Source organism: Patella vulgata, chromosome 4 (assembly GCF_932274485.2).
Source record: "Patella vulgata chromosome 4, xgPatVulg1.2, whole genome shotgun sequence".
In the NCBI taxonomy this organism is placed as follows: Eukaryota; Metazoa; Mollusca; class Gastropoda; family Patellidae; genus Patella; species Patella vulgata.
In genome coordinates this window covers 80,237,164-80,261,283 of record NC_065882.2, presented here as the reverse complement: position 1 = coordinate 80,261,283, position 24,120 = coordinate 80,237,164, and the positions used below count along the sequence as shown (strand labels likewise).

Sequence of the window (24,120 nt, the reverse complement as noted above, 5' to 3'; positions counted from 1 at the left end):
TCAGTTCTTTTTACAACACGAAAATTGCAATGATGTTATGTGCCTTTTTAAACATTCAGTTATCCAAGTAAATTTTGTGGCTTTTATCTGGTTTATGCACGGTCACAATACCGTTTATTTCTCTGCTTTCTAAATAAATGCAGGTCTCAAAATCACATCAATGTATGTTTAAAATAACCTTTCATTTTCTTGGTCTCCACAGAAATTATATCAATTAAAACTATAAAAAACACAACAAAATAACACATTCACGAATATTATGTTTTACAAAAAACAAAGTACATAAAACATATCTTATACACAAATTTTTAAGATGTAAATATGTAAGATTTCAAAAACGAATAGTCTAATCTTGCTATAATAGTTTAAAGATAGGTTGTCAGGCAGCGAAACATACACCCACAGCAGTTAAGTCGTCCGACAAGTCAACATGGGTTGTAGCATATTTATAAGTAATTATCATACATCAATAGAATTTGTTTCGATTGTCTGTTTCATTATCTTTAGACACTCGGTTAGATCTATTTCAACTTCAAGTTTGGTCAAAGGTCACGAGACGTAAACAGGGCTGGCGCCAATCCCAACCCTAACCCTGGACCTAGTACTAACGCTTACCCTAAACCTAACTTACAAAATGAAATGAAATGGGATTCCAACTGCCAATACAGTCCAAAAGCTCAAAACGTGACTTTTCAAACAAATCAGGGGCCATAATCCAAGACGTTACGTTCCGATATACGCGGTTATCGAACTGCGCCAATCCCAACCCTAACCCTGGAACTAGTACTAACGCTTACCCTAAACCTAACTTACAAAATGAAATGAAATGGGATTCCAACTGCCAATACAGTTCAAAAGCTCAAAACGCGACTTTTCAAACAAATCAGGGGCATAATCCCATACGTTCCGATATACGCGGTTATCGAACTGAACCGAGATCTTTGTGATATAAATAAACAATCGGACAAATCGGGAAGTTTAGTTCGGATTTTCACGAAATTCGAACTCAACCGTAATCATGGTGTCACGGTTTTAAATCGGATACAAATTGCGACCTCTATAGGGACCACAAACTAACAACGCGATTTTTCTTACAATCAGAGGCTATAATGCATGACATTACGGTCTGATATGCGCGAATATCGACAGAAACCGAGAACTTTGGGTTATAAACATATATATCAAGTTTCATCAATATCGGATAAAGATTGTGTCTAGAAGCTAAAATCGTGATTTTTCGTACAATCAGGGTCTATAATCCATGAAGATACTGTCCCAACATGCCAATTTTGATATGAGCCGAGATCTGTGGGAGATTAACCTATATTTCAAGTTTCGTCAAAATCGAATAAAAATTGAGACCTGTGGAGTGTACACAAACAAATTGTGGACGGACGGCCGGGCGGACTGAGGCGACGACAATATACACCTACATGAACATGTGGGCGTATAAAAATTAATGAAACAAATAAATGCGGTGTACACATTTGGTATGAATTGCTGTAAAACATTACAAAATTTGAAATTAAAATGTTCCCATTTTCTAATGAACAACCCCATCAATTTTTTTAAACGCGAGTTCTGTATCTATTTCATACGCTTTAAAAAAGGAATTGTATACAATCGGATAGATTCATATAGTAGCTATATATCTGAATTTTGAAAGCGTACACCTTTCCTTTTAACCGTTTCGACAATCCGTGTTTATTAAATGGACAAAAAAAATCTACGCCATAACCTACTTAATTTATTGGTGGTTAGTTTTCAGATTTTAGAAAATAAAAAAGAAATAATACTTAAATTAACCCAGTTTTTTTTTATAAATACATACTGATGTATGTTAATCTTCGTTTTGATAACAAGCTACATCAAACGTATGACATAGGATTATTAAATATCTGCTATACATCTCAGATTTACACTGCTTTTCACCCATCTGCAAAATATAACATTTTCTAATTTAGTCATGTTTACAAGAGTTTCAGGAAAGGGGGGATAACTCCAGAAAAGAAAGTCGCGAAACGTTGAATTTCAACTAGGTTACATGCCTCATTCTAGCCTATATTGCGTTCACAGGATTGTCAGCAAGAGGATGGTGGTTAACTCCTGAAAGGAAAGTCACAGAACGCTGAAGAGTGTTCGTCCTCTCATGACCATAACGCTTTACACCAAATTATAAAAGAATCCATCGAAAAACTGCGGCATATATCGCCTTCACAAGGCGCCGAACTCTCGAACGGAAAGTCGCCAAACGCTGAGAGTGGATACGGTTCATTTGTTCATGACCCAAATGTTCCTCACCAATTTTGTTTTTAAAAGGTTTTCTCGAAAAGAGAGCATAACTCTGGGGAAAATGGCGTGGAACGCGGGATATCGAAAGGGTTCGTCGACAATGCTTTATTCACACCCTATTTGAAAAGAAGCGGTCAAATAAGGAAGTCTCTAACGTGTTCTAAAATCAATTGATGAAGGACGGACCAACGGACTACGCGTGTGAGTATAATGTAGCGTCTATCACGTACGGAAGCCAATTGATGACGGACAGAGGACAAGCAGAGCAACGGACTACGCGTGGGTGTATAAAATAAAATTTCTACATTGATGACAGTCAATACAAATTAGCTTATACTTACGAATTATTTCTTTTGATATGGTGATAATCTTTCGTGTTAATCGACAGGCTGGGGTGGAAACGCTTTCGTTATAAGCATCATGTGGAATATTGGGATAGCTGAGTTTGTCTGGATATCTCATTCGGGTATGTTCCCCAATGGTTGACTGTAGTTCTGCAGCTAATTGTACAAGAGTAGAATACGGTAACCCATTGGCAACACTATTCAAATTATGGTCCTGGCTCACTTTATTTGCATCTATCTTATACCATACGGCTTTCAAAGCCTTTTCAGCGGACTGAATCAAAACAAATCAAAAAGTGTGTTATTGCCTGTACGTTATACATTTTTATAATAAATAATGTATTTTCACAAACTTATGTAAATATGTTGATGCTTTGGGATGTGTATGTTTTGCATGTCTTTTTATATTTAAGTTAGTAATATTTTATTAATAGACAATTAATTTTCTTAAGAGCGTTTAAATCATTTGTACAAATTGTTCCAACCCTTTTAAAACTACATACAGACACAGGAACATACATACCTGTTGACATTTGTAACATATCCAGTTATGTGTACATGCGCCACTAGATAGAGATTGTTCCGCTGCAATTAAGTCCCAATCTGCTTGTTTCAGCCATCGTTCGGCTTGTCTAGGTGATGGGTTTGGTTCATCTCGAGCTGATGTATGGAAACTATTATCATTGTAATATCTTCTATTGGATCTTTGTTCTTGGGAATACCGTGCGTGATTTCTACCTGTCGAATACACGTTGCTATAAAACCGTTCATATGATCGATAATATTGTGATCTTGTTGCACCATCTGTTTCGTCAGGAACGGAATCATCATCTAAACTAAGGCCTCTATTCAATCTTTCCACAAACATAAATATTTTTTTGGTGATTTCTGTAGCCTTTAAAACATTATTTGGATTTTTATCGGGATGCCACAGTAACAATAATCTTCTGGTTACTCGTTTTCGTTCCCTTTCATCTGAGCACTGCCATGCTCGCCTCATTGTCTGACGAATGTCATTCAAGATTGTGTTGATGTCTAGTTCCTCAATGGTATTTGATTTTTGTTGTTCTGTTTCTCTCTCGTCACTTACGACTAATTCTCGTGAGTTATTTGTGATATTCCGGTGGAATTTATATATTCTTGTAACTGTAGCTTGAATGTATTCATCCTCTCCTACATCAAGACTATAGCTTGCAAACTCAGTATCCGTTTCTTCGTGTATGTGCCCCACAATTTTAGCGTATATATAATAAGGCGGATCTGTTATATTTCCTTCCCCGTCCACATCCTCAATATCAGGATCAAAAATTTCATATCCAACATAATCTCCTTTATCAAATTCATTGAAGCTGTTATCTAAAAGCCAGTGTAATTTTTCAGGGATACAAGTACCAGGCGGAGGAAATAAAATATACCTTGAAACAAAGTCATCAGTTTTGATGTCTTCCTTATCCAGATAGGATCCAATTTCTTGTGGACTTTCATCAACCATCAACTGCCATATATCCCGAAAATGGTATCCAATTTCAATGTGAAAGATTCGTTTGATAATATCTGATAATTTTATGGGTAATTTGGAATTTACATTCTTGGATTTATCTACATACAAAGAATAGGTCACAGTATTGTCATTGTAACTTTTCTTAAAATGTACTGGACATGGTTCATTACTTTCGGGCACAACTTCGTCGTTGTATGTTAGTACCGTCATAAGATTGTTCACTTCAAATACTTCGATATCAATGAAAAGCATTATACCTTTATTCAAGGCCTCGTCAAATTTAGCATCAGAGGTTGATTCTTCGTCTTGATTGTGTTTTAATAGACGGGTAACACCATTTATAAAGTATTCATCGATTAACATGTTCTTAATTTTCTGGGCCTTACTACCTTTGGTAGCGTTATCAATGCAAGATGGTTCAATTATAACATCAATAAGTTTAGTAAGCCTCTTCATTTGATATTTTTTTGGCCACGCCTTCATCAAACAGTCCTCGATTTTCAGGGCTTTTACTCCCACAAAATAACGAAAGGGTATTTTTGACACCTTTCGATGAATATTTATATTATCAACAAAAATCAATTCTGTTGATTTGGCCATTAGAGTTTTTGTATCCGGTAGATACAAATGTGGTTCGTTCATTTTATATTCATTTGGTGGACACTCTTTCCACAAGTTGTTGAGCTGCTGGATACAGTCACTGACAGTGGTCGAAAGGTTTGGATCAAGCACCTTACCATCACATTCCGTGAAGATTTCCCTGAGGACTTCGAGGTAGATATCGGGCACAGCGGTCGTTATAGCCCCCAGTGCTTGAAAAACTTGACGATAGCAGACAAAATCAAATGGGATTTGAAATATACGACCTTTTATCAGATGGCCTTTGCTAGGATTGATGATTACTTTTGAGGCCTTGGCCATCAGCATTTGATCAGGTAAAAATATGGTATGGTTGTCTCTTAGACCAGAAAGATTTATATCTGTGTGATGTCCCATGTATTCATATAATTTGGTAAATATTCCGACCAGACTTGCTTTATCAATTTTCCTTATCCGATTCACATCCTTTAAACTACTACAGATGTTCTGAAGATGATCGATAAAGGAGCTCGGGTTGATTTTGATTTTAATACCGAGAAAATTGTTCTGAACAAAATATACACTTGTCGGTAAAACATTCGAAACAGTCCAAACGTAATCAACAAGTGAACTTTCGAACGAGCCATTTAAACATATGAATCTGTCTCCACAACCATACTGTGGGTGTATTTCACTTCTGATGTCTTTATTAGATAAAGTCAAACGCGATACAAATTTGATGTTTTGGATTCTTTCACAAAACTGCTTATCTTGGATGTAAACTCCACCAAACAAATGTGTTACTAGTAAACGAGACTGTTCTTGACTCTGGTTTGTGACGCCAGAATTCTCGACGATTTGGGCAAATTGGACAAACATTTCCGGCGATACTTCATCTTGCAATCCGATCAGGATTAAAAATCCCTTCCAATCTCGGTGGTCAAACGGGGGTGGTGGAAAAATCAGATGGTCACCCATAACCTCAAATACTTTGTTGTCCCGATCATAAAACTGAGAGGCGGTCATTGTTGTTCCATTATACTGTATAAATTTAACATCCTTCAACTTTCGAATCAAGCGGTCTGTTTCGTTAGGATTAAGATTGTATCGAAGAACATCACGAATGTATTGCAAATGGATGACCTGTTCCTCACAGGTAAAACCATGGAAATGTTCTAAAATATAGCTGGTGTACAGATCAACGGGTTTGTTTACTTGGATACCAATTTTCTTAAAGATGTTTTCAAGATCGTAGTGGTATCTTATAATTTCCACATTTGATACCGATGACCAATGCTGTAGACCGGCTTTAGGTACAGAATCGCCCGAATCGCGAAGGCAGGTGTACGTTTTACTTCCCTCACAAAGTGAAACCATTTTACCATCATGTGTTTGAAATATAGGTAATATTTTTACAGATGTCACGTTGTTCATGTCATCCAACTTCGTATTAAAGTATTTCCACAAAGTTTCAGATTGCTTGATGTTTATTTCACGCAGATGGCCTATATTTTCTATCAATAATTGCAGAAAAGCTGAAGGATTTTCGATGTTCACTACAAGTTCGTATATTATGAATGGTGAGATCATCAACAATTTCGGTATTTGTAATTCACCCAGTACGTCAAACACTTTTTGATATGTAGAACTGAATGATACGTTGGTCATATCCATGATATGATCAGCCAATGACAACGGATATAAAACTTGTCTTTGACCTATTTGAACCGGCAGCAACGAAAATGAGTTTATAACCTCCAGTGCCGACACAGATAACTTCGATCTTGTACAACCACTCGGTAAATGACCGCAGATAAATTCCCAAGTTTTCTCAAGCCATTTCTTACTGACAGGCATGTTGTCATCCCATGGAACAATTTCACCATGACAAATTCTAATTTTCTCTTCAGAATGTTGCATCAAGTTCGCAAAACTTTGTAAGTTCCACTCAACCAAGGGCTTAAATGACTGCAAGAATGTCTCCATCAAATGTATTATGTCGTAGGCAAGAAATTCGCATGAATGTTCGGGTAACAGTCCACAGAACTTAGAAACAATAACTGTTCTCTCAAAATTAAACGTTTCTAAAATGTTATTCTGCCTCAACAAGAGTGGTGCACCATACAATATATCAACATTTTTCTTTGGTTCAATTTTTATCACAAATTGTAATACTAATTTTAAGGTTTCATGTGTCTTGAACAGAGTATTAGATATGTCGCATGGTAAATTGTCCAGTTTACATCGATTATTCAATCCAATTTGGGAATATGATTTTAGGAACCGCAACACATTTTCTGGGGTCACAGTTTGAACATCTATTTCAGAATCTTTGAATTGTTTTAATAGCAATACAGACGACTTCAATATCATCATACCTAATTCCACTAAAATCTTCGCTAGTTTATCTTTTGTTTTTGTTTTTTTATCCATAGTATTGTGCATATTTGCTATTCCACTGGACCTATAGCAAGACGTAGACTCGTGTTCGTTGAAATAAGAATGAAGAACGTTAAAAAACCCAGCAAAGTCCCCATCATCTCCAACCTGTATGTTAACCCATTTTATATTATACCAGGTATTAGTGTTGTTAGTGAAAACAGGAAACATTGGACATTTGTTTCTTGCAATCCACTTATAAATATCTTTGCTCAAATCTTTCCAAAATATATCTGTGGCTTTTTCAACTGTTGGGAAAAGTTTTTCAAATTTATCAATCGCTTTCTTTAATTTCTCCACGTCTAAATCAGTTTGTCGTGAATTAAATGGATAATCTTTCAAATAGTTCAGTGCGGAAATGTAAGCTGGAACAATTACGTATTTCGCCAGGTGTGCATTCCATTGGCCTTCAACTGAATCCATTTCGCACCTTAAATTCCTTCTTGATTCATGATCCAAAGCAAATTGTCCGTTTATATGTACTGGGAGACCTGTTCGAATGGGAAGTGGTAACGTACAATAGGCCTTTCCATTTATATCACTTGAGAGATTGATAGCCACACCCCCTCGTGGCAATTTTTGAACATTGCCTTTGTCATAGGCCTTGCTCAGTTTTTCTGGAAATTTAGATTCAGGTAAAAATCCCACTCTTTTTATAATGGCAAACTGTTCAGTTTTATCAGATTTACTTTCTTCCAAGTTTAATGTTATTTGTATTTCAAATGGGGTACTTAATGAGTCTGACTTTAAATTTCCCATCTTATGAGATAGTTTGCGCAGATAGTTGTTATATTTTTTCTGTTCCTCTGTATCTTCCATAGTCATCTTTGAACTTACTTCATGTTCAATATTTAGATCTCCATTTGGATTAACTGAAGCTATCTTAATTTTTGTGATGTTCTCTAGAAAGAGCATGCATGGAATTATCTGCCTTTTAAGCACTGTGATGATATCTTCTATATCCTGTTTTGTAGTTACTTCACGTCTTATCTCTGAAGTTGCTGCCATGACTCCCGTTCGTAGTGGTAGACGAAATAATGTTCCTTTATCCAATTTATTCGTAATTTTGGGTAGATAACCTTCCATAAAGTCTGTGTATCTTCCTGTCAGTCCAGAAACTTTAATTTTGCTCCCAGGTCTCCGTTCAGTTGCACTCTGTAGATATTTACAGTGGGGGTCGCAGATACAAACTAATTCTCCAATTTCACTACCTTTTGACCAGAATGATGGGACGTCTGTAACATGGTAAACCACATTAAAACCTACTCCATACTGACCAGTTTTAAGCACTTCGTCACTTTTACTTCCTAAACCCAGAGCTTGTATACCTTTCATATCTCTTTCAGAAAAGCAGGTGTTATTGTATATACACAATGCCGGTCCTTGTGTCTGACTTAATTTATCATCTGGTAGACTGTTTGTTTCAAGCTGTCTAAAGTCTTTAATGAAAATCACTTCTGTAGCCCCTGCATCATCAGCATTCTGTAACATCTCTTTAAGTATAGATTCGTCACATGGATATCCTTCCAGTATACGTTTGATGCGGTTTGTGAGATCTTCATGTTGGCCAAATTCAGAAAACAGAGGGGATGATAAGCTTTCAATGTCATGTGATCGTTTTGATTTGACACCCATGAGCTCTGCTACACTTCGAGAAATTTTTTTATGAAGATGCGTTTGGGTCAGGTCATTTGATAACCATGGACTGTCATCAAAATAAAGGTCTTTTGTAAATGTTAGCTCGCTGTTTTCATCAGGCAGTTTGATAGACTCAAACACACGCTTATCGACTGTTTGTTGATCACATAATCCTTCAAATTCGTTACACAGTCTATTTATACAGTCAATTTCATCTGATGAAAGTTTAGTACTGCCTTTTTCTTTGGCAAAAAGCAACAAGGCCCCAATAAGCATAGACAAAGTTAATGCTATAGGAACACCCAAAATCACAAACAAATCTTTATACCGTTTGTATCTTTGATCTACCTCGAACAAATAGGGTGATAGGCTATTTCTCAATTCCATCACCATTTTATCAGCGGTTTTCAATGTCCTTTCATGCAAAATAACTGCCTTGTTTTCTAATGATTGTTTAATATAATCGATATCTTCTTCATTGTTATCTTCAACCACTTTACGCAAATAATCATAGATATCTCGGAAGGCAGCATCTAGTAACAAATACCCATCATTCTTCAGCCCAGACTCCATGGTATGGTTTGAAATTATTAACAAGTTTTCTATCACTAACTTCAGATCAATTTCAATTCTTAAATGCTGAACTCCTAACCATTTCAGTACATCAGTTATTTTACTGTTATATGTATATTTACTTATATCAACTACTGGTTTTATGCATCCTACCAGATGCTGACAGTCCGGAAAATATCCATTTATAGGTGATGTGAATGGCCATTTGGTGTTATCACCACCGTACCACGGAAGTGTCCAACTACATGGCGGTTTTTGTAATGTCAGGAATTCTAAATTAGAAAGTTCTTTGCGAATTTCATCTGGGCATTTTTGATATCTCGGTTTTGCATCACGCGTAGACGTCATATATCTTAAGAACTTTTCGGTGCGATTGATCAGCAATTCTGAACGTTCGCAGTGCAAAACGGATCGTATCCTTTTTGGCAAATGTTCCCATTCCAGTTCATCTGTTTTCATTCCTAGGCTCTTTAAAACATTTAACGTATTATACGTTGTAAATTTATTATCTTCGGGAAAACATTCTTCTTCCACAGCAAAAAGACTAGCCAGTTCTCCTGTAGGATGTATTAGTTCATCAGGTAACTTTCGTTCCCCATTTGGTTTTGTTGGGATGCATTTGTGCAGTTTAATAAGGTCGAGTATAACTTTATTACCGCCTAAAATCCCATGCAGAATTATCTCGTCCAGTTCTTCTTTTAGCCAAAAAGCATTCTTTAGATTAGGAAAGACGACCTCTTTGTAAAAATCCTCTACGGATATTATTCGTTCATTTATTTGATTTTCACACCCTGCTTGTTTGAAATTGCCCAGCAAGGCTGTCGGCAAGTCCACGATTTTAACATCAGCTGCGAAATTTGATAACTTTTGTTTTTCTTCAATAACAAAATATCGTAGTGCTTTAAAGGCTATATTTCCAACTTCTTTACTTGTTGTTAATTCTGGACAAAGGAAAACAGATTGCTTTAAGGATACAATCCCGTTGTTAGAAGGGAAAACTGCATAGTCACATTTACAAACAGTATTATAAACTTCTCTTGTTAATATCTTATCATGTTTGGGTTGTGAAAATACAGAAGGCCATAACCTATAATATTCCTCTGGTGACAGACGGGAGGCCATTGTAGTGAGCATCTGTATATATGCTTGACTTCCAGCATCTTCCAGTAAAACTGTATTCCATCTATCTTCAACACATTCTGATTCCTTGTCATCTTCATTCCTCCACATCAAATCACGTCTACTGGATTGTACAGCAAACGAAGCATTAATATGGACAGGTAACTTGGATTTAATCGGAAGGGGGAGAAAACAGAATAAATGTGACTCCTTGTAGAAACTCGGAATATTCTGTAAAGATACTTCAGTAAGAGCAGTGGCGGCTACAGGTAGAAGACCTTTGAATTCATTTCTTTTAGCTTCTTGCATTGAAGACCCCTGACCAAAACTCCAGTTGATTATATATGGAACAGTAACATCTAATTTATCTATGCCGCAAACGCTCTTAGAGCAGTGTGTTATTGACAGAGTGATCTTTATAATCTCGGTACAGTAGGCGTCAACATTTCTTGCTTCAGCTAAAGCCTGAAGAACAGACTGTCCAGAATGGTTCGACGATTTTGATACTTCCATTAATAATTCAGGTTTTCCAGACGAAGAATCCTTTTCCAGGTGATAAAGTTCAATCTTATTCACATGCTGTGTAAAAAGAAGTAAGTTACCAGCTCCTTCTTCTAATTTCCTAATAAAGTCGCTCATTTCCGATTTAGAGTAGCTTATATCCTTTATTTCGCTTTTAGCAGCTTCGTCTGAATTTCTTAGTGGTAAGCGAAACAACGTGCCTTCAAAATGGACTTGGTCTTTGTTCAGAATATTACATCCAAAAACGCCTTCAAATGGATAAAATTGACCCTTCATTTTATGCCGCATTAATTGGTTCCCAGGAAAATTGAGATTGATCCTTAATCCACTTTTTCCAAGATGTGATTCTTGTGGGTCGAAGACAACGTAGGTTTGACCAGAAAGAAAGCTTGGAACATCAGTCAAATTATACACGGAGTTAAACCCTAAACCAAATCTTCCTATCTTCATACTATCGTCTTTCTTCGTAGCTCCTGCTAGTCTGGTAATGTTTTTAAAATCATCTTCAGTAAATGTGGCATCATTATATGCCCAGAAGGCTGGACCTTGACATGGAATCATGCCTTCATTAAAGAGACATGTTTGAGCTTCTTTTACTATCCTTTCATCATACAACAGTTTAACAGTTGTAGCTCCAGCATCATCCGCATTTTGAATGATCTCTTTGGGTATTGTAAACCCGTCAGTGTAGTCTTTAAGAAGATTGTGTAGTCGAGTAGTTAAAGGTTCGGTTTGGCCATAATTCATGTCAAATTGTTTAGCATTACGTAGAACACGATCTGTGAGGACAGGAACTTTAAATATGTCAGCTGTGTCTCTAGAAATCCTTTTATGGATGAAATAAATTGGGTCAGCTTCTGCTTGCGTTGATGTTGAAACTAAATCACTCAACCAATCCTCGTTACCTACGGTACATTCTTGTGCTGGTTTAAGTTGTAGGACATCATCTGATTTGGTAAAGATTGGCAATAATATTAATTGACTTATATCTTCTTTTGAACTGACTAGAGTATTTACAATTTGGATAACAAGTGACAAATCTTTTGTCACCACTTCTTTTGGTTGATGTTCGTTATCATTGCCATGCTTGTCTTTAATTTGATGTAATGTTTTTAACAACACCTCATTCGACTGCTCTGATTCACAACCTATCCCCAGAAACCAGTCTTTAAAATCATAAAATGTATCTGGCAAGGAAAACATGTACGGCTGAAGGGGAATATCCGATTGTTTTTTATTCAACCAAACATCTTCTGGACTCTGAAATTTACCTTCTGAACCTGTCCAGATCACTTGCTTCTGTGACAATCCTGTAAGTATCTTATGTTTGGTGAGAAAGCCATAGACGTGTTCTAAAACTGTCATGAATTGTGACTGTTCAGTGAAAGATCTCTCTGAATAGTCTTTGGATACAAACAATAGTTGATCAATAACCGAATCTGTCATCTTCGATATGTTAATAAGGAATTTAGTTAAGCATGCAGGCATGTCGTTTCTGGCAATAAACTGTTTTCCACCAACTAGGTCTAAATAATCGTAGTGGATGAGCTCACATGGTTTTTTCAGTAAATTGGTATGATCATCGGCTGCAAATTCCAACTTTTCAGGATAACTGTCCGGTCGACTGTCCATAACTGGACACCAGGTAAGAGTACTCAAACGCTGGATTGTGTCAACAGTCAGTCTGTTTTCATCTGTATTTAAATACTCCAACAGAGCTCTAGATATAATAGATAAATCTGATTTTCCATTATTCAGATAATGTTCATTGATGAAATTTGCTGTTTCCAAGATTTCGTTATCTTCGATATCACATACTCTTCTTAACCCAAGCTTTTTTAGATTTCTTAGGTTATCATCATATCTAGTGGATGGGAATACTGACTTTTTATAATGGAACAAATCTTGAAGAAGCTTTGATTTTGGATCAAACAACTCTGATGGACAGCAATACTGGCCTGTTTGGTTTTCTATAAATTTAATATTTCTTGCTAACTTCATCTTAAGTTGATCATCTTCAAAGGTTTTCATATTTTCAACAAAGAACTCCATAAATTGTAATTTTTCATTCAGGGAATAAAAGAGTTGACTACTGAGATCCTGAAGAATCTTTGAAATTATTTCTGAAGATGATTTTTGTTTTCCTTCTAATTTTAATGCTACATGCAATGACTCCGCCAATTTATCAGAGCAGTGAATCATATTCTCGTGAGGTTTAATTGGAATTTGTAGTTCCTTGCTTCCATCAAATATTTCATTCACATCATCCAAGCAAACATCCATTTCTGGTCCAGGGGTCAATGAAAATAAATGCAGTCTTCTAAGAAGTTTCTTTATGTTTGAAATATTTTCAACTGTATTTAATTTGACAAGAAGACTCTTCTTTTCTGACACGGAGCTTCTAGAATTAAAATCCTTAACACTTCTCCCCATTACTTCATCATCTTCTATTATTCTTCTTAAACAATTCACCATGCCCCCAGGTGTTGGATATTCAACAAATTTACCAACTACAACAGCAGCTATATATTCTGGTAATGATTTATAGACCTTTATATTCAACTTCTCTAAAGCTCCACTAAGCGGTTCATTTAGGAAATCATTGCCTGTATATGATTCTAATATTGCTATGTTTGATGTTTTTGTGAGTCGCTCTTCAAATGTTTCTGGGTCTTTATATGGTAATAAATCCAAATTTTTAATTTTCTCGATAATTAAGTTTTTGTGCTTGCCAATGTATGTCCATACCAAATACAACCATTCTTCTAAAGATTTCGTTAACTTTATTCCTTTCCATTGGTTTTGCTTTATACACAGGCCTATGAGACTTGGAAAATCATCAGGGTGGAATATCTTTATCTGAAATTTACCTGAAAAAGTCATTAATTTTTATATTAAAATATTCTCAATTATCGGCCTATATCTTTAGGAGCAGTTTTAACAAGTTCGTGTTAATCTACATATAGAATACTGTTCACAATTAACACCTAAATTTATATTTTTTCATGCAAGCTTTCGAAATGTTTTCTTACAAGACTAGAAGAATTACCAATGGTTTGGATATGATCTCCAATACCTACCTATTTCACGTGAACATTGGTTCTGAATCTTGAGATATAAATCTGGTCCCAACTCTGACTTGACGAAATGGGATTCTAGTCCAGGAAACATCTTCATGTCATCAACATCCTCAAAAATATACACCGTTTCGGTACTCCCAGTTGTAAACGTACCGAAATTACCATCTGCTAGTGGTAGAAGCTTTAAACCTTGTAAGCAATTAACATCATTGTCCAAAATATAATGAAGTAGATTTAGTTTGACCTTTAAGTCGAGTTGGTTACAAACTTCCGGATGTTGTAAGAGTTCTTCTCTCAAATGTTCGGCAGAAGTAAATGTTATTGACCCATGTTTTCGAAATGCATCTAAAATGCAGATGGGAGCCCTTGAGAAATTTCTACCACAAAGAAGATAGGCATCCTCAACTGAATCTACCATATTTTCGTCTTGAAGTTTTATAAAGATCGTATTTTGTGGTTTTGCCCATATTCCCCCTTCCTGTTTAGTGAACATGCATGCTGTAGAATACAACTGTTGGAAAATCGGATCAATTATATTTTTCCAATTATCTGTAACATTTCCATTGTTTGGTAAAGTTTTATAAACTACATCTGCTCTCTGGCTTCTTTCTTCACGGGTCAATGGCTGTGATCTGATCACTTCATCATCTATAAGCTGTAATATCAGCTTTGTGTAGACTTGTGGTAGAATTTCTTTTACCAGATATTGATTCCAGAGGATTGATTTTTCGGTGTGGCTGTTATTTTTATCCTGTTCAGAAGAGTTCCATCTTACGTGGTGGCGGTCCTGGCTCAAAGCAAAGAATCCATTAACATGAACAGGTAAACCTGTTAAACTTTGACTTTCTAAGGGTAAAGGTAAGAAACAGAATACGTGTCCTTTTGTGATTGGTTTAGATAAGCATGCTGCGATACTTACATAAGGACTATAAGGCCAATCTTCATCTTCAACAAGTTTCATTAATTCAGCACTTACATGACCACCATGATACTGATTAAAAACTAACCATTCATCTTCTGAGGTTTCCATTTTCATCCAATCAAATCCTTCACATCTCACTTTTGGTCTCAAAATATTTTTAATTGGTTGAGATGCAAACCGTCCTCTGAACCGTTCTATCTCCCGTACAAAGCGTTTTCTGTCTTGTCTTAACACTACTAAATCATCACCGTCAAGACGAACTTCAAACAGTTTCCTGATCTCTGAATGTCTCTCGTAAATTTCTATCATTTCGATCTCCTTTAAGAACAGTAGAATTGATGGTGCAAGTGATGTGAAACCATGGAAAATGTCACGAATCTTTCTCTCATCATAAATAGTTTTACACAAACTTGACTCTTCAGTTCTCAGTGGAAACCAAAACAGTGTGCCATTGAAACCATCTTGAAAAGCTTCTGGCGAAAATCCAAATATTCCAGACATTAAATCGAGCATTTCCGTTTTACTTTTAACATCTATTTTTCTTAGTTTTTTAGTGATGACAACATCATGTACATTAGCTGCTGGGTTTATTATCTTCAGTTTACTTCCACTTAGTATGAGAGGAGTATCTATGAATGTAAAGACACATTTACTACAGTTTAGTATGAGAGGAGTATCTATGAATATAAAGACACATTTACTACAGTTTAGTATGAGAGGAGTATCTATAATGTAAAGACACATTGACTACAGTTTAGTATGAGAGGAGTATCTATGAATATAAAGACACATTTACTACAGTTTAGTATGAGAGGAGTATCTATGAATGTAAAGACACATTTACTACAGTTTAGTATGAGAGGAGTATCTATGAATATAAAGACACATTTACTACAGTTTAGTATGAGAGGACTATCTATGAATGTAAAGACACATTTACTACAGTTTAGTATGAGAGGAATATCTATGAATATAAAGACATATTGACTACAGTTTAGTATGAGAGGAGTTTCTGTTAATATAAAGACACATTGACTACAGTTTAGTATACACAGATGTGTTAATATCTATATAATATTCAACAAAGATCGAAATTTCATATGAATAGGACAACAAATAACCCTTTTAAATACAAAGATAGGTTGCCAGGCAAAGAAACATACGCCCACAGCAGCTAAATCGTCCGGCAGTCAACAGGAGTTGTCGCATATTTTTACTTTTTTCGGTAATGAAACATTTATAATACACTAAAATCTGATTAAGAGTAACAACTCATTAAGTAATTATCCGAAAATCATTAGAATTTGTTTGGTTTTTATATAGTTCTGCCCCATGCTAATGTTTAGTATACGAAACATTTAATATCATGGATTTAGCTGTTCAAGTTATCAAAATTCATTAAAAATCTATATACTTCTTCGTCGAAAGACCTTAAACTCTGTGTATCAATCTAAAGTCAATCGGACGATAACTTTAGCCTCTAGAGCGGAGCGTCCACAAGATATTTTGAAGTTATCAAATGTCATAACTCTGGCAGTAATTATCGGATCAATAGGATTCTTCGTCTCATAACCTTTCACACCGTGTATAAATTTAAAGTCAATCGGATATTAACTTTGACCTCTAGAGCGTCCACAAGATTTTTGGAAAAGATCAAGGGCCATACCTTTAGCAGTAATTATCGCAAATCGCTGAAAATCAATAGGCTTCTTTGCCTCATGAGACCTTAAACACTGTGTATAAATTTAAAGTCAATCGGATATTAACTTTAGCCTCTAGAGCGTCCACAAGATTTTTTGAAGTGATCAAGGGCCATAACTCTAGCAGTAATTATAGAAAATCGCTGAAAATCAATAGGCTTCTTTGCCTCATGAGACCTTAAACACTGTGTATAAATTTAAAGTCAATCGGATATTAACTTTAGCCTCTAGAGTGTCCCGCGATTTTTTGAAGTGATCAAGGGCCATAACTCTGGCAGTAATTATCGGAAATCGCTGAAAATCAATAGCACGGACCGACGGACGGACGTCCGGACAGACGGATAGACCGACGGACGGACGGGGACGACGACAATATACGACCACATTTCAATGTGGGCGTATAAAAATGAAATTGGCGGCAGAACAAGTCTGAACCCCCGTCATCTATACTTCTTGAATTTTAGATGTGCCAGTACCTGCCTACTACTTCGTTATGAATAAATTTAAAGTCAATCGGTTACTAACTTTGACCTCTAGAGCATCCACAAGATTTTTTGAAGTGATCAAGGGCAATAACTATGGCAGTAATTATCGAAAATCGCTTAAAACCAATATTCTTCTTCGGCTCATGGCCTTTAACACTGTGTATAAATTTAAAGTCAATCGGTTATTAACTTTGACCCCTAGAGCGCTCACAAGAATTTTTTAAGTGATCAAGGGCCATTACTCTGGCGGTAATTATCAGAAATCGTTGAAAATTAATAGGCTCCTTCGTCTCGTGACCTTAAACACTGTGTATAAATTTAAATGTCAATCGGTTATTAACTTTGGCCTCCAGAGCACCCGCAAGAATTTTTGAAGTGATCAAGGGACATAACTCTGCCAGTAATTATCGGAAATCAATAGGATTCTTCGTCTCATGACCTTAAACACTGTGTATAAATTTAAAGTCAATCGGATATTAACTTTAGCCTCTAGAGCGTCCACAAGCAATTGTGGATGCCGGACCGACGGACGGACGGGGGCGACGACCATATACGACCGCATTTCAATGTGGGCGTATACAAATGAAATCGGAAGCAGAATAAATCTGAACCCCCATCATGTATACTTCTTGAATTTTAGATGTGCCAGTATCTGCCTACTACTTCGTTATGAACGCCGAAAATAATCGTTTGAAACATATAAATTACAACAAACAGATAAAATTAGTCACGGACATTATGCATACCACCACAAAAATCTATAATATCTAAATTATTAATGAAAATTATGAAGATAGGTTGCCAGGCAAAGAAACATACGCCCACAGCAGCTATATCGCCCGGGCAGTCAACAAGAGTTGTCGCATATTTTTACTTTTTTCGGTAATGAAACATTTATAATACATTAAAATCTGATTAAGAGTAACAACTCATTAAGTAATTATCCGAAAATCATTAGAATTTGTTCTGTTTTTATAAAGTTCTGTCCCATGCTAATGTTTAGTATACGAAACATTTAATATCATGGATTTAGCTGTTCAAGTTATCAAAATTCATTAAAAATCTATATACTTCTTCGTCGGAAGACCTTAAACTCTGTGTATCAATCTGAAGTCAATCGGACGATAACTTTAGCCTCTAGAGCGGAGCGTCCACAAGATATTTTGAAGTTATCAAATGTCATAACTCTGGCAGTAATTATCGGATCAATAGTCTTCTTCGCCTCATGACCTTAAACACCGTGTATAAATTTAAAGTCAATCGGATATTAACAGTGACCTCTAGAGCGTCCACAAGATTTTTGGAAAAGATCAAGGGCCATACCTTTAGCAGAAATTATCGCAAATCGCTGAAAATCAATAGTCTTCTTCGCCTCATGACCTTAAACACTGTGTATAAATTTAAGGTTAATCGGATATTAATTTTAGCCAATAGGATTCTTCGTCTCATGGCCTTAAACACTGTGTATAAATTTAAAGTCAATCGGATATTAACTTTAGCTTCTAGAGCGTCCACAAGCAATTGTGGACGCCGGACCGACGGACGGACGGGGGCGACGACAATATACGACCACATTTCAATGTTGGCGTATAAAAAATGATTAACATCATTGTAAAGGTAGGTGGCTAGGCAACGAAACATAAAGACATAGCAGCCAAATCGTCTGATTGGTCCACATGGGGGAGGGGGCTTTACAGGACACTAAAAACTGATCATGAGTAACAATTCACAAAGTAATTAATTAAACTTTGAGTGTGCATATATTACTGTAGTCAAATCATGACCATATACTCTGTGTATAAATCCAAAGTCAATCGGATGGGGCCTCAAGAAGATTTTTCAGAGTCATCAAGGACCATAACTCTGGAAGTAATTACCGGACAATATACAACCCAATTTCAATGTGGACGTATAAAAACGCATACCTGTAATATGAAAGACTGATTTAAATCCAAGTCCAAACCGTCCAACTTTAAGGGGTTCATTTTCTTTCTCGCTGCATTGTATAGCAGCTATACCTTCCCAGTCTGTTTTAGTAAATAGCCCATCATTATATACACACAGTGCTGGTCCCTATATTAAAAACACACCCAGATTTACATATACTATTCAAAAAAAGTAGGGGATATTTGATTTTTAAGTGTTATTAAAGTCACCTAATGAAACTGACGAAGAAACAAATGACAAAATGAAATGAAGTTCACATTCATCGATTTATTCCAAATGATTGTTAGACTAAGTAAGGCACAGACTGACCATTATAAGGGTAAAATGATACCCGGGGTCAAACAGCAAAGTTACCACAGCATCACAACCAAGTCAGTAACGGGTAAATCCTCCTCTGTTTGCCAAACAAGCATTGATCCGATACTCCTAATGAGACGTCTAAGGTCATTTTGGTCCAGATTGTCCCATTCCTGTTGCAACGCAGCAGCAAGTTCTTGGACATTGGCAGGACGTTGTTGACGTTGACGTAACCTCTGTCCAAGCATGTCCCAGACATGCTCGATGGGGGAGAGGTCGGGACTCAGTGCTGGCCAAGGTAATGTGGTGATGTTCTGTTGTTGGAGGTAACCTGTAACGATCCTGGCCCTGTGACATCTTGCGTTGTCATCCTGGAAGATGAACCGGCGGCCAACATGGACTGCCAAGATGTTGTCCCGGTAGTACTGGCCTGTAACACGCCCTGCAACAACATGTAAAGCCGTTCTTCCAGCAACAGTGATGCCTCCCCACACCATAACAGAACCACCCCCAAATCGATCATGTCTGATGACGTTAACGTCTTGAAAGCGCTCGTTTCGACGACGCCACACCCTCCTACGTCTGTCCAAAAAATCAACAGTGAACCTTGACTCATCTGAAAACATCACATTGCTCCAGCGTCGATTATCCCAGTGTTGACGATCCCTACACCAACGACGTCTTGCCTGAATGTGATGATCTCTCAAACAAGGGATCACGCGAGGACGTCGGGCGCGAAGGTGACCCCTATGCAGTCGATTCCGAATCGTCTGGCCACTCACTCTCACACCAGTGTCTGTTTGAAGACGAGCGCTGATCTGATTTGCTGTGATGACACGATTTCTCAAGGCCAAGGTACGGATAAATCGATCCCGGGCTTGAGTTGTCGCCCTTGGTCGACCTGAGCGTGGTCTGTCCTGTACAGATTGTGTATCACGGTATCTGGACCATAGCCTGCTTATGACAGACTGAGAAACATTCATCGTCCGCGCCACAACCGATCTGTAGCATGCCAAGGGCACGTAACCTTTCATTTTGGGTAAGCCGACGCATATCAAAATTTGTTTTCTGGTCACTAAAACAATTAAACTAATGTTTCCACCCTGGAATTCAATGCCACAATGACTGTAACATTCAAAGTCAGAGCCGTGCAAATCTTGGGTTGGACCCCCATGATGATCCCAAGCATCACCTGCATTCCATGCGGTAGCTATTGGTGCGTTTGGGCGTCACATGTAACTGGAAATGTTTCTTCTGTTAGGTTCTATAGTGACTTTTTTCGTAGTCATTTGCATATTTTAGTATTATGCCCCCAAAATCAAATATCCCCTACTTTTTTTGAATAGTATATTATTAAATATTCACACTGTTCAACAAAACTCAGGCCACAGAAGGTAAATCGCCGGCACAGTACATACAAGTTGTCGTATGTGTTTTCACTTTAAGATTCTACACGATAATGGAGAAGTAATCAGACATTATTATAATTTGCTGGGCTTTTCTCAATAATCGAAACGAGGAATATAAATTTCGGGTAGATAGTTAAAGAGGTTTGCTGCTAGAGCGTTTACTGGATTCTACAATATGAGTAAAGGTAATAACTCTACCAATGTTTCTTCATCTCGCTGATCTGAAAATTGGGAGCCACGGTGGCTAGGTGGTTAAGACGCAGGCTTGCTAGCCTGGGGGTCGCGAGTTCGATCCCTGCGTTGGCCGAGAAAGTTCATCGGGATTTTCCGACGTGGTTTCCCCTTGTCAGTGGTGCAGAACAGAGGGCCTTACAAGGGCAGCTCACAGTTGTCTAGTCCTTCGGATGATACGAAAAACCGAAGTCCCCGTGTATATATTGGAATGCACGTAAAAGATCCCTTGGCAGTTGGAATTCGATATAAGAGTAGGCGATAGTGGCGCTGCCCAGGCAAAATTTCCGATGCTAGAAACTTGACTGATTTCTTCATCTTAATAATGTAAATAAATTCAAGAGAATCGCGTGATGGTGTTTTTTTTGTCAGAGCATTCACAATAATCAAGGGGAGTTACCGTGAATAATCCCTCCACCTAAACAATACATACATCGACTGATAACTTTTGACTTAGATCGCTTACAGATTCTGCTACAATATCTCTGGAATTTATCAACAGAAATCATTGAAATAGTATAGTTATAATGTAAACCACGCATATTAATTTATAAAAGATCAGATGATTAAACATACATTATGTAAGAGCTAAATCTGCCCATTGCAGGTCTTTCTTTAGGCTTGAAGTGTTACCTAAATTCAATTGGACATTAATTAACTTATCCAGGCCATAAAAAATTCACCATGTCATCGCTAGCCTGCGATATTTACTGGATTAGGATACGATCTGCGTCTCAACGCTCCTTCATGATTAACTAAAAAAAACTGGGTAATCGAGACTATGTTCTTTTTTTATCGTACCGACTTTAGTAATTTTCATCGAGGCTAGACCCAAACTTCAATTGCTAAAATCTCAGTTCAGAGTGGATCAATTTGACTGAAAGTTTCAGTTAATTCCCTTTACATTATCTAGTTTTTCACTATTATAGTGAGAACTGTCAGCTCTTAAATCTAACCTCCCATAATGTATCTTTAATATAGAATGTTCACGAGAAATTGCTGACAGACAGTCAGGCTGAAGTGCGCGTGTGAAAAACTGATCTGGCAGAACTTTATATAATTAGCAGCAGTCCCCCCAAACCTCGCAGATCATTCGTTTCCTTTTAGCTTCTGAAAAGTGGATTTTAACTAATCATATCTTTAAGAAGGCTGTAAACATTTTATACACCAATAATTTAATTGATTAAATCCATCTTATGTGATTTTGGACGATTTCCGAAATTATTCCAGACAGGTGGTACTCCCATTCATTTTGATTACATAACGTTGCTAACACTCTGTAGCAGGACAAGATTAAAGGTGGCGGCTGACTGGACCCCAAAATTATTTCTAAAACAAATTTTGTACCATAGACAAATATTATACTTCGCCAGAGTAGGGGAGGGAACGGGAGGACCCGGAGAAACCCCACGAGGCTGGACAGGCGGGGAATCGAAACCACGCCAGTTGACTCAATGACAGACCTTATGATACAACGCGTACGTGCTAACCATTCGGGCATCCAACCCCACAAATAAAGTTCAGATTGCTTTTGTGTGACTGTAATGGACAATAACCAGAATATTCACCCTTATCACAGTTGATGCAAGAGGACCCATGTGAGCTTCATTAGGTCTCAAAACTCCTTTACTATTGAGTTTTCACCTTATAAATTTATTACAGATATAAGTCAACACCATGCCGACACCACGTCTTATTTTGACGTTAAATTCTAGAGATTTTGATCACCATTTCCAGATGAATATATGAGTACTGGTATGCGTTTATACTGCATAGAATATTATGAAATAACACCGCCGGAAAAATGTCTGAAAGCCATTAATGAGTTTGAAGAAAATATTACAATAGGGGTTATACCGTTATTTCAACCCCTACTGTTATAAATGTTAGTTAAATAAACTTAAAATCGGTCGTGGGATGATGTTTAAAAGTTTCAATTCAATATTATTACTTATAAAGCATTTTGACATCCCCGACGTTTTCTAAATCCCAAACAGATCCGAAACAAACAAAAAATAGCAAGACCCATAATTTGGAAACGCTAAGAAATGTAAACTTTGTACACAACTGTTTCAAGTATTTTGCTTTTTGTGATCTCACACCAATGCCTTTTCGTATTTAGAAAGAACCGTGCTCAGTCAAATCGGTAATAACTCAATATTTGAAATGGTTTCAGAAACAGGATCAATAAATCTGCGTAAAATCGATACGCTATTCTCACTAACTGAACAATTATCACCAGTTTGGAAAGAAGCGTTTACAAGAACAGGCTGCAGGCACATCGACGGGTAGGGATGACAATAAAATATGAAACACATAAATGTGTATAAAGGTACCTCGTCATTCCGATTCCATCTAAAACGTACCTGTGTTATGAGCAAATTAAATGAATACATTTTAGGCCACACCAAGCCAATCTTACAAAAATTTTCAATAATTAATGGGGCATTATGGGTGTCATTGGGTGATTAAATAAAGAGTTGTCTGTTTTCGTTATAATTGTTAACAAATAAATAAGGTCAATAGAATATGGTGAACATTTCAGTCAAATTGTTCAACTCTAAACCGAGATATTATCTTTTGAAATTTAGTCTAGCCTCGATCATCATTACTAAAGTCGCTATGATAAAAACAAAGTCTTGATTATCCACTTATCGATTTAATTATTTACAAAATATGCATTCCAATCCGCTAAATATCGCAGGTTAGCGAGAGTAGAGTTGATTATGGTTTGGATAAGTTAAACGTACATTATGCAAGAGCTAAATCTGTCTATTGCAAGTCTTTCTTTAGCCCTAATTGTTATATTAATTATTAATTAGACATTAATTAACCTATCCAGACCATAATCAACTCTAGATGGCATTGCTAGCCTGCGATCTTAAGTGGATTATGAGCCGATTTACTGCATAACTTTTCTTCACGATTTAACGATTAAATGGATAATCGACACTATGCTGTTTATCGTACTGACTTTAGTAATAATGATCGAGGCTAGGCGGAAATTTCAAACGCTCAGTTCTCGGTTCATTGTGGATCAAT

At 36.8% G+C, this 24,120-nt stretch overlaps 2 protein-coding genes across 2 annotated transcripts in view; both read right to left on the bottom strand.

Moving 5' to 3' along the window:
* Window positions 1-242: 242 nt before the first annotated feature.
* LOC126817083 (sacsin) lies at window positions 243-9,965 on the bottom strand. Its single transcript, XM_056100545.1, has 3 exons — window positions 3,160-9,965; window positions 2,634-2,910; window positions 243-1,936 (listed from the first exon to the last, which is right to left on the bottom strand). The coding sequence occupies exons 1-3, from the start codon at window positions 9,823-9,825 to the stop codon at window positions 1,929-1,931; spliced, it is 6,951 nt and encodes a 2,316-aa protein (XP_055956520.1). The 5' UTR covers window positions 9,826-9,965; the 3' UTR covers window positions 243-1,928.
* A 1,638-nt stretch (window positions 9,966-11,603) lies between these two features.
* The window catches only part of LOC126818113 (sacsin-like), a 28,933-nt gene continuing 16,416 nt past the window's right edge, over window positions 11,604-24,120 (bottom strand). The window contains exons 5-8 of the mRNA XM_056100323.1: window positions 19,120-19,267; window positions 14,088-15,638; window positions 13,740-13,877; window positions 11,604-11,608 (exon numbers count right to left, since the gene is read on the bottom strand). Of these exons, the coding sequence (XP_055956298.1) occupies window positions 11,604-11,608; window positions 13,740-13,877; window positions 14,088-15,638; window positions 19,120-19,267 (1,842 nt within the window). The remainder of the gene's footprint in view (window positions 11,609-13,739; window positions 13,878-14,087; window positions 15,639-19,119; window positions 19,268-24,120) is intronic.